Source organism: Barbus barbus (assembly GCF_936440315.1).
Source record: "Barbus barbus genome assembly, chromosome: 25".
Classification (NCBI taxonomy): Eukaryota; Metazoa; Chordata; class Actinopteri; order Cypriniformes; family Cyprinidae; genus Barbus; species Barbus barbus.
In genome coordinates, this window is record NC_136753.1 from 18,560,327 (window position 1) to 18,576,338 (window position 16,012).

The following is a 16,012-nucleotide window of genomic DNA, read 5'->3' on the forward strand; positions in this document are numbered from 1 at the left end:
CATGCTACAACAGACGCAAGATGTATGCAACTATCTCAGTATAGCTTCAGATACACTAAACAATACTACTCTCTGTGTCATGCTTGCTCACTTCTTTATTAATGGTCACATGGCGTGACTCTTTACAGAAACTTAAGATTCTTAAACGGACCACAACCAAATAAAGAAAAGCATAGAGATCAGCTTCAAAAATGAAAACAAGACTTGAAACATATGAAATGGTAACAAAACAAAGATAATGATGGCACATAATTCACATGCAAAACTTTTACTTTAAATTGCAGTAAATGACAGTTGCCCTAGCAGCCAGTGTCCACAAAGAATGCATGATTATTTTTGACTGAGCACCTTAGCTCTATATAGCACACATCATACTCTTATCAGAATACCACGCGTGGCTGATTTGTGCTGGTTCACTGCCTGGTCAGAGGATGGTAGCTACATTGGGGAAACCTTGTAATGAGACCTTGATCCCTGCACAATGCGCTGAAGAGGCAGATCAAGTGGACTTGGCCTTCTTTCATAGCAGCTAAACCCTGCTACATGGTCACATCAAAGCCTAAAACCCACATACTCTATGAGAATCCAAAATATAGCTTACAATAGTGCTTTAGCCACTGTGACACTTTCACACATACTTTCTTTTCAACCTCTCTCTCTCTCTTTTTATTTTGTATATCTAATCACAATTTATTCATTCGAATATAATAATGTCAACTTGAACAATATGTTGTTTTATTTATTTGAAAGTAGCTGTGTAATAAGTAGGATAACAAGTTTAAAAAATAAGGGTCTACTTATTATTAAATTTGACCCATTTTCTATGAAAATGTGATTTTGTTTTCTCATGTGATGGCATGGAATTTTCAGCAGCCAATACTTCATTCTTCAGTGTCACGTGATCCTTCAGAAATCATTAAATGCTGATTTGGTGGTCAAGAAACATTTATTATTATTAATTTTGAAAACAATTTTGCTGCTCTTTTTTGGGGTGGGGGTGGGGGGCTGTTACATTTTCATTATTCTTTTATGAATAGAAAGCATTTCATTTTAAATTTTTAGCTACTGAGAATTTCCTCATACGAACATACACTGGAACACTAAAATCTCCAATCAATATACTACATACTAAAGTCATTGTGTGTGTCTTCAATGGGCTACCTGAATACTTGTTAGCCCAAATAATGGCATTTTGACAATGCTTAAACAAACAAGGTTCCATTTGTTTGGAAATGATCAATCTAAGAAACAGCTTTTGGTTACACTCAAGTTCCCCTCACATATATCTGTCAGCACACACAGGTCAAGAGAGGAGATTTCCTCAATGGTCAAGAGAAACATTTCCTCAATGTGTTTCTGTAATGTATGCACATTCAAATGGCAACATATTGTTTTTGTAATTTACATATACTAGATTCTAGTATATGTAAATTTGTGACCCTGGACCACAAAACCAGTCTTAAATCGCACGGGCATATTTGTAGCAGTAGCCAAAAATACATTGTATGGGTCAAAATTATAGATTTTTCAATATTAAAACTTGATTTTTGATTAGTAATATGCATTGCTAAGAACTTCATTTGGACAAATCTAATGGCAATTTTCTCAATATTTAGATATTTTTGCACTCTCAGATTCCAGATTATTAAATAGTTGTATCTCAGCCAAATATTGTCCTATCCTAACAAACCATGGGCCTGTACCATGATGGTGGCTAAACAAACTCAGGGTTACAGGATTAGTTTTGAGTTGACAAAACCAAACCAGTTCAATCCGGCTTTGTTGGTACCATGAAGCTGATCATCAACTTTCTCTGTCAACTCAGGCTTGATCCTGAGTTAATGGAGCTCGTGCACATGAAAGTGTGACATCATAATGAGCAGCCAATCACATGCCTTGAAACTGGGATTCACTTCTCGTGAGAGAGTCAGTGCGAATTCACTACCAAAGATTAAAAGATTGAACAATATGAAGAATTTAAACACATTTACACAGCAAAATGAAACAATCGATCCATTAAAGAGGAAAACTTATCTTACCATATAAGTGCAAGTAAAATTTGTAAAGTTTATAATATTTATAGATATAACAACACTTAAAAATTGAAACTCATATGTAGTCATGTTTACAGCTATTGATTCTAAAACGTATTTATATTGCATATTATCTATGTTTATATTAATTTAAAATAAAAGCTTAATAATTACTATTAAATTAAGCTGTCTTGTGTAATGGATTAAGGGTATACTAATTATATAAATAATAAAAAATAATCATGTCTAAAAATCACATGATTTTATCTTTAAAAATGTTTTATGTAGTGTCCTTTAATTTGGAGTAAGAGAAACTGGAGGAGTGGCTTTATTGCGTCAGAGATGTGTCACTTTGCTTGAAGCTGATTGGTCAAATTTCAGATTGAGATCTCTAAACCAGAACATAACCTGCCCCGGAGCAGGTTAGCCGTGCAGCGTAAGATACCATGGCAACGAACACCGATTAAAGCCGAGCTACTTTCATAGTACCTAAAACCCAGGGTTGGCGGAAACTAAGCTGAAACATAGCTGGCTAGCCACCTAATCCGGCTTCATGGTACAGGCCCCATGCATCAGTGGTAAGCTTATTTATTCAGCTTTTAGATGATATATATAAATCTCAATAAAAAAAAAAACCCTTATGACTGGTTTCCAGGGTCACATTTGATTCTTTTATTCTGTATTATTGACAGAATAGCCCATTTTAATATGCAAATTGGTTGTTTTTTAATATTTTTTCCTCCACTGAAATCAGATACAGTATCATAAATGTCACAATGGCATCAATTCTTTCACCATAGATAAGAGCCTGACTTGTCGCACCTGTCAACAATCCAGTCATGACCAGAATGTTTTAGGCTTCGTAACAGTGAAACAAGATAGACCCATGTGTAAGAGCATGTTTAAAGCAAGTACTTTGGTCTAAGATTTCAAACATTTGGCAGTACCCCAGTGCGTGAAACCTGGTAAAGTTGTGTTGGTCAGAGCTGCTAGGAGCACAGTAAACTTCCATGTGCCACTTGGGACAGGGAGGGTAAAATCTTTCCTATCCTGACTTGGAGAACGCTCTCTTCTCATTTCTGCCATTCCATCTCTATTAATTTCATCACCTCCCCTAGTGGCAAATAGACCCCCCCCCCCAGGGGACTTTTTCCATGTTGTTAATGTTTTGTTATTCAGCTTCCGCAAACATTATGTGGAATTGCTGGTGCAAATTGCTCCATTCGTTGATTTATGTTCTGTTTGGCTGGCTGGAACAATTCAGGGTTTGACGTGCCGAGAGCATCTGGTGGCGCAGGTTAATTGAGGGCGATTAAAGTGATTAATAGCTTTGTTTTAAGTAAAAACACAAGACAGAAGGGTTTGTGTTACAGGCAAAATGTTCTGCTGGGGTAGAAGCCATCAACAGCCTGGGGGGAGAGGAAGCCGCAGTTGTAAACAAATGTGAGGGGAGGGCAATGGTGAGTTTAGCCTGAGGTACGAGATACAGGTGAAAAGCTCCAAGCCAAATGTTAGCTAGTAATGGAAGCTAGTGTGTGAGCTGCAAAGGAAAAGGCAATATTGACTCGAAGGCTCATTCATATAAAGAGACTCTCTGTTTTGACTCTATTCCATTATTATCTCATGAAGCAGCAGCAGCTCTGGCAGAGTATGTGCTTTTCACTAGTTTTACAGTGATTTGACAGAGTTAATGAATGTAGAGTGGTCTTTGAATGATTGGTATGTAGTAGGAAAGTTTGACTTATTTAATTTAAGGATTATTTTTACTAAGCCACTGCATGCATTTTTACTAATCAGCTGTCCAATCATGAAACAACCCAATTTAAATACCCTCCAAGACACATTTGAGACAGATCACCTGGTGGTTTGAGATGCAGGCCTACAAGGAAAGTGTAAGGGACACTCAAAATAATATTTAGGCCTAATTTTTTAAGATCTATGTATTTAAAATGCTTGTAACATTTCCATTAATTTGGATTACACCGTTTTAAACAAAGCAGGTCAAAAAATGTGGCACAGTTAGAGTATTAACTGTTTGCATCTATTTTATTTTATTTAAATAATCATATTTGTAATTAAAATATGACAGCATTGCTGTGGAGCAAGTAATATTCTTTTAAAATATATAAGTTTAAAACAAATTGGATTTATTATTGATATAAAACCTTGTTATTGTTTATTTAACACACATTCAGTTTATTACGATTACAGAAATCTTACCTGTTTCATTTATGTAGCTATACATCACATAATAAGTGTGTTTATTTAGCTTAAAACTGTGTAATCCAAATGCATAGATATGTTGTATATAGTTCAAATACATAAATAAACCTTAAATTTAGGCATAAATATTATTTTGGGTGATATTTGTAAATGCTGTTGTTCTTCAAGCCACATGCAAACTGTAAACTTTACTTTGCAAAACATACTATACTATTATGCCTAAGTTGTTCTTGCGGGCTGCACGCAAAAACAAACAAGGACAAGTACAACAGGCGTAGCCCAATTCACAAACAAATGATACGTACCTGTATGAACAGTTTCTTTTTAGTGCTTGTTTATGAACAAACCATTCTTATAAAATTGGTTTGACTTTGAGTGGTTACTGAATCAACATTTGATTCACTTAATAAACTCAAAGTAACATTAAAGATTTTTATATGTATAAACTAAACCCTAATTCCCATTACAAATCCACAATTTCATAGAGCAACCATGCCAAAAACGGGAAAAAAAGGGGAAAAAAATTACATTGCTTGATTGTAATGACCCTTTCATTACAATGAAGCAATGTCATTTTTTGTTTCATTATTTTTTATACAACTGTATACTTTACAGACTATATTAAAGAGAGGGTCTATATTAATTATGATTAATACTTAATGCACAAACCTGTTAATGCATTACATTTATTTGGTCTGATTTGTTGGTTTAACATTTTCTCTGATGAGTTTATAAATAAATATTTAGAGAAGAAATGTGTGACTGTGTGATTGGATTCCATAACTATATGCCATAAACACCAGACATTGCTATATAAGATATATTGCTATGCAATATATATCCAGAACTATTAGAATGAATCACATCCCTTAATCCACCCTGTGGTTTCCGTTACTCTCAGAATTCACAGCATGGATTGTGGTGTCTGTAATAGTAATCCAGTTAGAATAAATAGCCCTTAAACATGGTGTTGTTCTTGGCAGGTGAGCCATCTGTACAGCTGCAGTGAATACAGGGTTTCTCTGCTTTATCACACCATCTCTCCACTCCTTCATTCTGCCAACTCAACACAGCTCTCACTCACTGTCTGTCTATCCATCTGTTGCCTTCTCAGTCTGTCTCTTGCTGCCTTTCTTGCTCTGTCTCTTTCTCCACATGTACGTTCTTTCCTCTAACTGCCTCTTGGTTTTCTCACTCTTTCTTTGTGCCAAGCCGCTGTCATTTCTCAACCTCCCACATCCTTCTGCTGCCCACATTTTTACCCAGCATCATCGGTAAAGGTTTATGTGTAGATAACCCTTCCTCTCCTCCACCGGAGTCCGATGCTGGTGCAATTAATCATGAATAAGTAGGTGCCAATACTTCTGAATGCCATTTTTATGGTGCAGTGACCACATAATACGCAGGGGTGGATTGGCTTTCCTAGGTTCTGGGGTATTATGGCCGTCCAGTGGTTTAGGTTATATAATTAAATGCCGACCAGAAATAAAGAGGGTAAATATCATGTTAAGGGTTTCACAGGGTTGGGATTACGCTTGTTTTCATCTATATATTACTACCTACTGCATTAAACCCCCAAGGTGTCGATGCAAGTGTATCCTTGAAGGAGGGCAGTTGTTATCTGCTAAAACACTTAACCGGCACATGAACACTTCGCTATTTGTGAGCTTAGAATAGACCACAAATGTTTGAAACAATCAACATGAATAAGAATGCATAATAAAAAATTAAATAATGAATATATTTTCAGAAGTAATGTTATACCAATTCAATTGATTGCATCAATGTAGCCTTAAAAAGCACCATGTTAATTTGAGGAGCAGTTAAGTTCGAATAGGCAATTGTTATTGTATTATTTAAATTTCTTATCATACTCCTGAATGCACTTTGTTATTCTTAGTCATTTACCAATAGTTGTTAATAAATCAGAAGTCTGTCACATTTAAAAAAAAAAAAAAACTTCCACATTTTTAATTTCTAGTTTTAGGTCAAAATCCTGGCCACTCTTTTTTATGTAATGAAAGTAAATGACATCTAGAATCGGAACAAAAAATAACACCATATCGTGTTTATTGGACCACTTTTATAATAGTTTCACAATACCATTCCGTTTTTTTTTTTTATTGAGTGTCCAGGAAAACTTAAAAATTCACCCTTTGTTTTTGAGTTGGGAATGACATACTACTGTAATACTACTGTATTGATTTAAGTGGGGGTTTTTTTGTTTTTTTGAAGACAATTTTAAATAAAAATAAATATTTGGTAACATTTTGAACAGCTTTCTTTTAACTATTCTTTGGACTGGTTCCAATAGAAGAAATAATGAGGAAATACAGAAACAATGGTGCAGTGATTTGTCACCAAACATTTACCCAATATTAGCTCCATAATTCTTTTTTCAATGTCTTCCAGTGGTTAATTTGAATTTCTCATTTCTGCTTCCACTTATTCCACATTTTTCAATGCATGACAAATTGTTCTAACCTGAAGAGTTGGGAGAGTTTGAATGGAGGTTAATGGACAGAGCATTTTGAATCATGCAGAGTAATGGCTCTGGCAGTTTAGCATTCAAGAGAGTCTGTGCTTTGTGTTGAATTGGAAAGGTGGATTTTAGGAACTGAGCAGCCCAGGAGAATGTAACAGTATAGCTACACAGCTGCTGCAGTCAGCACAGGTTCTGCGTTGGCTCCAGCTGAACGCAACAAAACGAGAGCCTCAGTTTAGGGGACAAGAAAAAACTGACTCCTAAAATGGAAATGGAGGGACCCTTTTCACACAACAGTAATGTTTTAAGTGTGTAAAATTTCAATCCCACAGTTGTGCTCTGAAAAAAGCATGTCTGAACATATATATATGTGCTGAGAGATTGGTTTTTGAATTTACAGAGACAACATTTTGATTGTAAGAGAGCTCAGATTTTCTTGTTAATAAATCGGTTTGTATCATATTGCTGGCAGATCGCTTATTCTGCAAATTATCTCGTAACAGGTTTTGAGAGATTCTGTTTTCAGCTAAACAGTCAGAATAGCGTAAAAAGATCCTCTCGAAAATCTGTTATTTCTGCATTTGTAACCGCAAAGACCTGAGAAAAAGCAAAACAGATTTTCACAAGCTGGAACGGCTTGAAATATTCAGTATTTTGTGCATTATTAAATGCATATCCCAAGCTGAGATGTACTTTGAAACTGCTTAGGTAGTTTTGCAGATTCCTCCATGCTGGAAACATAATCTTTCCTGATATTTTGTAGAGAAATCGAGAGAATATATATTAGACATCTTTAAATATATTAAAACTGTGTCTAAGCTTTTTGGAATTCTTCATAGTTACCCACAACAAAGACTTACTTGGAAATCAAGACTGTAAAGTTTTGTGCCTGTGGAAACTGTCTGTTTATCCCAAGGCCAAAGACACATGACACAAGAGAGTTTTTTTTATTGGACGCAGCAGGTGAGCGGCTGAGGGGCAGCCCACCCACTCTGAAAGAGACACCCCCTGTTTGGAGGAAGCGGGGAGCCGTGTAACCCAAGAGCAGTGGAGTATGCAGGGGTTTTTCAGGGTTATGCATCCCAAGCGCAGGGTCTCAATCTGGCAAATTCTCCTCGAGTTGGGAGCTGGCACTAGGATCAAAGCAACCCCTTTGGACCTTGATACTAAATGTTGTCGATACCATGTCAGGAGAAAGAATATGCTCATATCTCGATTACACAAACAAGTTAGGGTGACTTCATGCTAGAGCAGACTGTGAGAATACATAAACCTAGAATGAAAGGGGTTCAGGGGTGCTGCCGTAGAATAACAATTTTGCCCACTGGTAAACTGTAATGTAGCATGCCTGCATGCTAGCAGCGCTACATGAAATATGCATTCCCCTTTCATAATGCCATGCCCAAAAGTTTGTGTATTTCTGTGCGTGTGTGATATGGGCATAGACATTGTTGTTTATTTCATGATGAGAGTGGAATGCATACATACTTCATGTAGTGTTACATTATAATATAGGCCTATATTAAAATCGGCACTATTCTATATTTAGTTATGTGTTATTAAAATTAAAGTGCCCCTATTATGGGTTGTGAAAGGTTCATATTTTGGTTTTGGGAGTCCCCAACAACAGGTTGACATGCATGCAAGATCAAAAAACACTTTCATTGCCTTATAATATGCATTTATTTTTACATTATTTGCTCAACAACTCCCAAACGATTAATTTTTCGAAACCCCTTCTTTGCATGACGCTAATCTGCGGTGATTGGTCCAATTGGTCTCATTTTCATTTTATCATGCTTGTAATGCCTGATAAAGCAGCAAGAGCACAGTGCTGCTTTGTGTACGCTATTTTACCGCTCCAAAAGCGGCATCTAGTGGCAAAGAATGAATTTGCATTTTCATTCAGACCAACTCGAAATTACCAACAAGTGGGCGAGCAATGTGCTAATGTTTCATTTTGACGTCAACATGAAACGGCTTGGGATTCGTTTTAAAAACTACTTATTTCAATGATTCAGAGTCGACTCTTTGTTTTGAGAGACAATAACTTTATACACAGTGCACTTTCAGATTTAAAACTTGGCAGGATGTTTTCATTCACTTAGAGCAGTGTTACACACTGCATGAAAGGTCATTTTAAAAAATCCATAATGGGGCACTTTTAAATTACATTCTAATTCAGACAAATGCTGTATCCTAGCTCCTATACCTACTTATGCCTCCTACTTAAAGTAGCCTATGCAAAACCATTCAATTTGTTTTTTTTAATAAATTATACTATACAGCAAGGATGCATTAAATTGATTTTTAGTAACAGTAAAGATATTTATAATGTTACAATATATTTATTTTTAAAAAATGCTTTATATTCATCAAAGAATCCTGATAAATTTATCTGGGTTTTCACAAAAACATTAATACTGATAATAATAAAAATGTTCCTTAAGCACCGAATCAGCATATTAGAACAGTTTCTAAATGATTGCGTGAGTGACACTGAAGACTGACATAATTTCTGCTGAAAATTCAGCATAATAAATTGTTTTTAAATATATTAAAACAGAAAACAATTTATTTGAAATTGCATTTTAAAAATCACAATATTACTGTTTTAGTGCATTTTTCTCCAATAAATGCAGCCTTGACCAAAAGAGACTTCTTTCAAAACAATGAAAACCATACAAACCCCAAACTTTTAAATGGTAGTGTATAATCTTGTGTATATACTTGTCACGGTGTGTCAGGCAGGGAAACGCTGGAGACTCAGAAGGCTTCGTAATAAGTAACATTTAATAGCAAAACTCAGGATCGTGGAGAATACACACACTAAAACACAACCAAAAGTAACTGAGATCGGACAAAGCCTGAGGGTGAACTCTGAGACTCGAACAGGAGACTCGGGGGACCATGGCGGGACAGGAGTCTCAGGCGGCCATGGCGTATCAGGGGTCTCGGGCAGCCATGGCAGATCAGGGGTCTTCGTGGCCTTGGCCCGGCCACTATGGCCATGGCTATATGCCCCCCCAAACAATTTTCTTGGAGAAATCACAGTCTGGGGGGCACTCTGGAAGCGCGGACACTTGGGGGCGCTCTGGAAGTGTGAGAAGAACTGAGGACTTATAAACCTGAACCAAACAAAGGGAACTAATAAGATAATTAAACACAGATGGAACAGAGTGATCATATCAGGGAACAGGAAACATGACCAAAAAAGGGCAAAATGGGAACAAACACGTGACAATACTAAGCAACTAAAGTACATTTTAAATTCTTAAAGTAAATATATTTTGTAAGAAAAAAGATTAATGTATGTCATTCACAACTATTATGACCTCAAATACTGAGGATTTCTAGATCATGATAATCATTTAAAAACGCTAATGTTCTTCTACACTCTTCTTGCCATGTTTTTTTTAAGTGGACCACAAGAGGGCTGAGATTCCCCCCTCAGGAAGACTCCTAATGTAAAGCCCCTATCTGCACAGGCAGATGTGCTGAGATATAGAGACAGACACAGAGGAGGGCATGATGCCATCACACATGTAGACGCCACACGGTCCAGAGATGTCAAAACTATCAGGCTTCCATATCTCAAAAACTGAAATGGAAAATAAAAAAAGGAAAGAAGAGGATATAATTGTCTAAACCAGTCTACAGGACAGTGATACACTCCCAAATATATTGCACAATGTTTAAATACACAGTACTGACAGGAATAAGACTTTTATGAACTTCCTCATTAAGATGTAAAAAGAAAAAGCAGAAAAACATACTGAATAATTTGTCCTCCTGAGCTCATATTAGAATGGTTTCTTGCCTCTGGACCCTCAGGCACATGTGTCTTTCTCCTCACCCGTTTAGTTTTACACTTTGAGTTGGTTCCTGCCTGAGAGCCCTTTTCATCGTTAGTTTTCTTTCAAATTAAAAATATTTTATGAACACAGCAGAAAGAGTTCAAAGCACCTTGTGGGAGCCTGTAGCTTAAATACACAGATGTACCAGGCATCACTTCAATCCAACCACCGTATGAACTACATCATTAATTCACATTAAAGGAAGAGACAGAAACTAATCTTTTTTCCACCACTCTTTCATTTGATCCTCAGCTACCTATGCGTTTACATCAGACTTTCATATTTGGCGTTTAAAAATATGAATAATTAAAAAATAGGGTTAGTCATGACTATTTACATTTACGAGAAAGAAACATCAATGTTTTTCAAACAGAAAACAAAAATTCAAATATTGTGAAACAGAGAACTGGAAAAAGAGGGAATAAAGTATAAAGGTTAGTAAGATGCATGTATATTCTATACTGTGTTTTTAACAATTTCATAAAATTGATTTAAACAGGATTAATCAAAAGTGTTCTAATCAAAAGTATTTTATTAAAGAAAGTTACTGATTATTTAACGTTTCAGTGCATTGTTGGCCAAGCTACAAGCTAGTCCGTTTTAAGTAGTTAAGGGGTTAAACTCTTTGATTCATCCCAACAACTTGAATCTTTTGATTCCTTAAACCTAAAAACTCAGCTTTGCATAAAAATGTTGACTAATTGAAAGTAATACAACTATAAACATTGTATTTATATACCTGAATAGGAAACGTAATGATGAACACAAACACTTGTGCACAAGGACAAATGAACAGGTTAACTATTTATGAACGGGTTCATTTACTGTACATGAATGGTTCAAGTGAACAGATTCAATAAAATAAATCATATTTCTCAGCACTACTTTAGAAAGAGTGGACAATTTAAGAAAGTGTTTTATTATTTCCTCTGCTTGCTTGAAAATTACATTATGTTTTAAAAAAGCTCAGCTGTAAATGCTACTGTAAATCTAGATAAATTATAGTCAAATATAAATTGAAAAGGTCACACTTTACCAAAAAGCTTTTTAATGGCATTTCATAATCTATATTCATGTTACTTTACAAATATGCTGTTCATTGTTAATTCATAACATTCATTCATAATACAGTAGGTAATGTCAATATCTAACTTGTTAAAGATGTATTAGTGTATGTAGATATTAATAATAAACAACATTAATAAACAGTGTAAAAAATGTAAATTGATGTAATACATTATGCTAAAAAACTGAACCCTATTGTAAAGTGTTTGCCTTAAAAATATTCTTATCTCATGAGCAATGCCTCCACAGAAAAAGGTAATGGCCGTGTTACAGCTTTTTTGATGGCATCTTTATTTGCTCCCTCCATACGATCCATGTGAACAGAGGCCTCGTGTCCCAATGACCTGGAGTGTTTGTGGGATGATTTAGCTTGTACCAGCACGTCTGCCATATTCGGTGAGGGAGGAATGTCTTGCTTTGACATGGTGTCAACAACTAAACTTTTTGGTTTGACAGACATATCAGAAAACCTGCTGTCCAGTATGTTTTTAACCATGTTGACGCCTGGGCTTGTGCTGTAACAGCGCGGTGGAGGCCGAATCGAATTGAAAACGTCCCAGTTCTCACACACCCTTAGAGAGACGCTGTCTGTCAGTGTGTCTAGAGTCTTGGATTTAAGCGCGTGTTGATGGTGAGGGAGATCACAGTCAATCAAAGGAGGGCCGCTTTTGGACACAGGCATGTACGTGGGCATGATTGGGTCTGACAGCGGGAAAAAATACGGAGAGGGAGCGGACGGCACCACAGCCTGGAGGAGGAGCGCAGGCAACTCTTCCATCTCTCTTTGCCTCAGCTCTCTTTCTAGCATCACAGTCTCCAGCTCTTTATCTGCAAACGCTCTCCTCTTCCTCATACGAACACTGACTGGGGGTTGGTGGAGTCTCTTTGGCCAGTCCTCTAACACAGGCGGCTTGTATCCTACAGCATGATGAAGGAGTATTAGAATGGTGGATTTTTCTTGTTCATAATCAAGTCACATTTAAATGTAAAAATATGCAAAGAGTCTATTAGAATAAACAGTTTCAGGAACCATAAATGAAGATACTTTGAATTCAAGTAGTCAAGTACAAACTATCTAGAATATATTATGCCATCGTTCAAAATTTGGGTCAGTAAGATTTATGTTTTTACAAGAAATCTCTTATGCTCACTAAGGCTGCATTCATTTGTTCAAAAGTACAGTAAAACAGTAAAAGTTAAATATTACTACAATTTCAAATAATTGTTTTCTACTTTAATGTATTGTATTACTATGATGGCAAAGCTGAAGTTTTTTAATCTTCAGTGTCACATGATCCTTCAGAAATAATTCTGATTGGTCAAGAAACTTATTATTATTATTATTATCATCATCAATGTTGAAAACAGATTGATTAATATTTCTCTGGAAATGGTAATACCTTATTTAGGATTCTTTAATGAATAGCAGAAAAACAGAATTTATTTGAAATATAAATCTTTGGTAACACTTTATTTTAAGGTGTCCTTGTTACAGTGTAATTATACATTTAAGTACTGAGTAATATTAAATAACTACTTAGGATTAGGGTTACTTGCATGTAATTATGTATAATTAATTGTTATTACAAAAGTAAGTACATTTAACATGCGTAACAAGGACACCTTAAAATACAGTGTTACCAAATCTTTTGTCACATTATAAATGTCTCTGTTGTCACTACCCCCCCCCACACACACAGTTTTTCTTAAAAAGTGCTTTGTCATCTCTTTCAAAAATTGACAAGCCTATATATTTTGCAGTCCTAACTATGTATGATTACATGGTTAGCTACATTTGTATTTTATTTACATCTGTCAATGGTTTTTCCTGCTGACCATGATCGTATCAAAACATACATGTGGATCATTTTTAGGTCATGACCCACATTTGAGAACCACTTGCATTTCTGTAAAATTAGGTGTACAAATCATTTTCACCTAATTTCATAACAATTAAAAAACACATTTCTTAGACTCCATGTGGAACTCATAAAAGTATAACCGTTTTAAATATTCTAATGCAACAAAAACAAATTAAGCATATTCAAATTTATGATAACAATTAAATCAGTTTGACCTTAATGTTGACACAGCGAGAAACACATCAGGGAAAATCAAACTCCAAAGCAGTCATATGAGCCAATTTTTTGTAATTCCTCTACCCATTTGCATAATTTTAATTACCTTACATAAACATAAACAGATTTATTCCCGACAGAGGGTTCTGTAGCATAACGGGTGAACTAATCCAGTTTCTCCCGATGTCGCCTTTCAGGGTGCAATTGTGTTAATGAGATGTGTGTTAATTAAGGCTTACCCTCTAGAATACTCTTTGCCAGGAGACTAGGTGCCCTCGTGTAGCACTGGTAAGCTGTACGTCTGAGAACAGAGGTGTTTTTTTGACCTTTTTTACCCTGTCAAAGAGAACGCACAACTCAGCATAAATTTATGGGATAGATAAAAGATACTTGTGCTACAAAAGACAGCAGTGGATGTCTTGTTTGTTGTAAAGGGTGTCCTTTTTCTTAACAATATCTAGTGAATGCCTTACACAGCTTAGGCTACTTAAAATGCAATTAATTTATTTTCTTTGCTCTCAGCAGTTTTATGATGAAGATGTTTATCATTGTCAGAAATAATAGAAAAACATTAATTATGACAATGGAATGTTTTGAAAATGACTGTAAAGCTTTTTTTTTTTTACAGAAATATATAAATTCCAAGGGAATTAAGTGGATGTACCATTGTAGTGTATTGTACTTTTTAAATACTAAGATACATGAATATTGTAGAAATCAGTATTGTTTATATATAAAAGTACCATGTTATTACCATCTGATACATTACTGCACCATGGTACTGCCACAGTACTTCTTTTAAGGGTAGTAATTATGTAACAGTCACATTTTTTTGCAGTAACATGATTTTGCTCTAATATATAAATGTAAACATGTTTCTAATCTGATTTCATTAATAATTGTGTCAGGCTTGAACTGCAAACTTTACATTTAAATTACATGTATCAATATAGTTCTAACAAATATATAACAAAAATTCAAATTCAAAATACTCATTTGCAGTACATATAGTTTCCAGTTCAAGTCTGCTACAAGAAAGCACACACGCGCTCAAAACCTTTGTCACTTTGTTTGCAAATAACACCACTTTTAGTTCCACCGGAGCACACAGAACGCTTTAAACTACCCTGCTCAGTCAACCAACCTCTGTGGCCTGCTGTCTCCGGAGGGCGACTTGCGCTGCCATCACTCTCTGTCTCTCTACGACCAGCAGACAGTTCGCGCACTGACAGTCACGCCAGCGACACAGGCGCTTGTGGCCCTTGAGGCGCGACACGACGCCGTGATTCCTGCAGCGAGCGCATTTCGGGCTGCGGCTGAGCTTGCGAGGCGCCGGAGCTTCATCCGTCCTCATCACCTCCCGTCCGTCAATGTCTTCAGCCCATTCTGCTTTGCGAGAATCTAGGTGGGTCACATCTACCTGTGAGTCTCTATCCGCTTTAGTGGACATTTATAAGCAGTTCTCATGAACCGACGCTGCTCATCATATGCAAACCTGATATGTTCCAATGCGCAAGCAAATAAAAGACTTAGTGGAAACTACAGGCAAGAGTTTTGAAATTATAAGCCATTCAGCTGTGCTAGTGAATCTGGCTGTTTCCTGGAAGGCGCCTCTCACCTGGCTTGCCAGTGGATATGTAGCTACTGTCGGAATGAAGCTGTGATTGACCTCATAGTTACTAAGTTTCAGCTCACCTTACCCACTTCTCAATATTTGAGAGTTATTGACAACGTCACGCGGTTAATGATGATGCAACGCAAACTCCTCCTATCTGCTCCTGTTACTCTGGGCTGTTACCTTTATTAACACAAGACAAAAGCTTTGTAACCTACTTACATTAATTAATTTTTATTCTCAGTTTTTTTTCCCTCGGTCAGTGAAGTACAATAAGTTTTCCTTTGAAATAGGCTAGAAATGCTTTTCATTCGTTGTGGTTTAAAGGAGAAATTACAGTAACATAACTTTGTGTCATTGTGCCTCTTTCATTATTTTTTCCTCATTTTTAAAGTGTCAAAAAGTTTAATTATTTGGGGATTGTTCCCTAGTGAGACTTTTTTTTATCCCCTCTATAGTAGCTTAAATATATATCAAGTGCTAAAATCAGGATAATTCCACTGTGCAATTCGTAATTTAACATAATTATTTCAACACCTCAGTATTATTAATAAAGAATCACTGTCCAAATACCTACTGCTTTAATTGCCATTGTGCCTTTTTTATTATTATTTTATGTTAACAAGTGAATTACATACAGTTACATTTATCCAGAG

General features: G+C 36.0%; 1 protein-coding gene across 1 annotated transcript; it reads right to left on the reverse strand.

Annotated features, from left to right (window-relative positions):
- Window positions 1-10,824: 10,824 nt before the first annotated feature.
- Window positions 10,825-15,437, reverse strand: LOC306844579 (uncharacterized protein). The gene is made up of 3 exons (XM_079376811.1): window positions 14,886-15,437; window positions 13,981-14,077; window positions 10,825-12,581 (listed from the first exon to the last, which is right to left on the reverse strand). Exons 1-3 carry the CDS (start codon window positions 15,189-15,191, stop codon window positions 11,887-11,889), a joined length of 1,098 nt encoding a protein of 365 aa, XP_079232937.1. The 5' UTR covers window positions 15,192-15,437; the 3' UTR covers window positions 10,825-11,886.
- Between the last annotated feature and the right edge of the window lie 575 nt (window positions 15,438-16,012).

What these genes read in the sequence shown, in the direction of transcription:
- LOC306844579 (XM_079376811.1), bottom strand. Translation starts at nt 15,191, where the DNA reads ATGTCCACTAAAGCGGATAGAGACTCACAGGTAGATGTGACCCACCTA. An exon ending in GGAGACAGCAGGCCACAGAG is followed by an intron (nt 14,078 to 14,885) that starts GTTGGTTGACTG and finishes TCTCTTTGACAG; the next exon opens with GGTAAAAAAGGTCAAAAAAA. An exon ending in GGCAAAGAGTATTCTAGAGG is followed by an intron (nt 12,582 to 13,980) that starts GTAAGCCTTAAT and finishes ATCATGCTGTAG; the next exon opens with GATACAAGCCGCCTGTGTTA.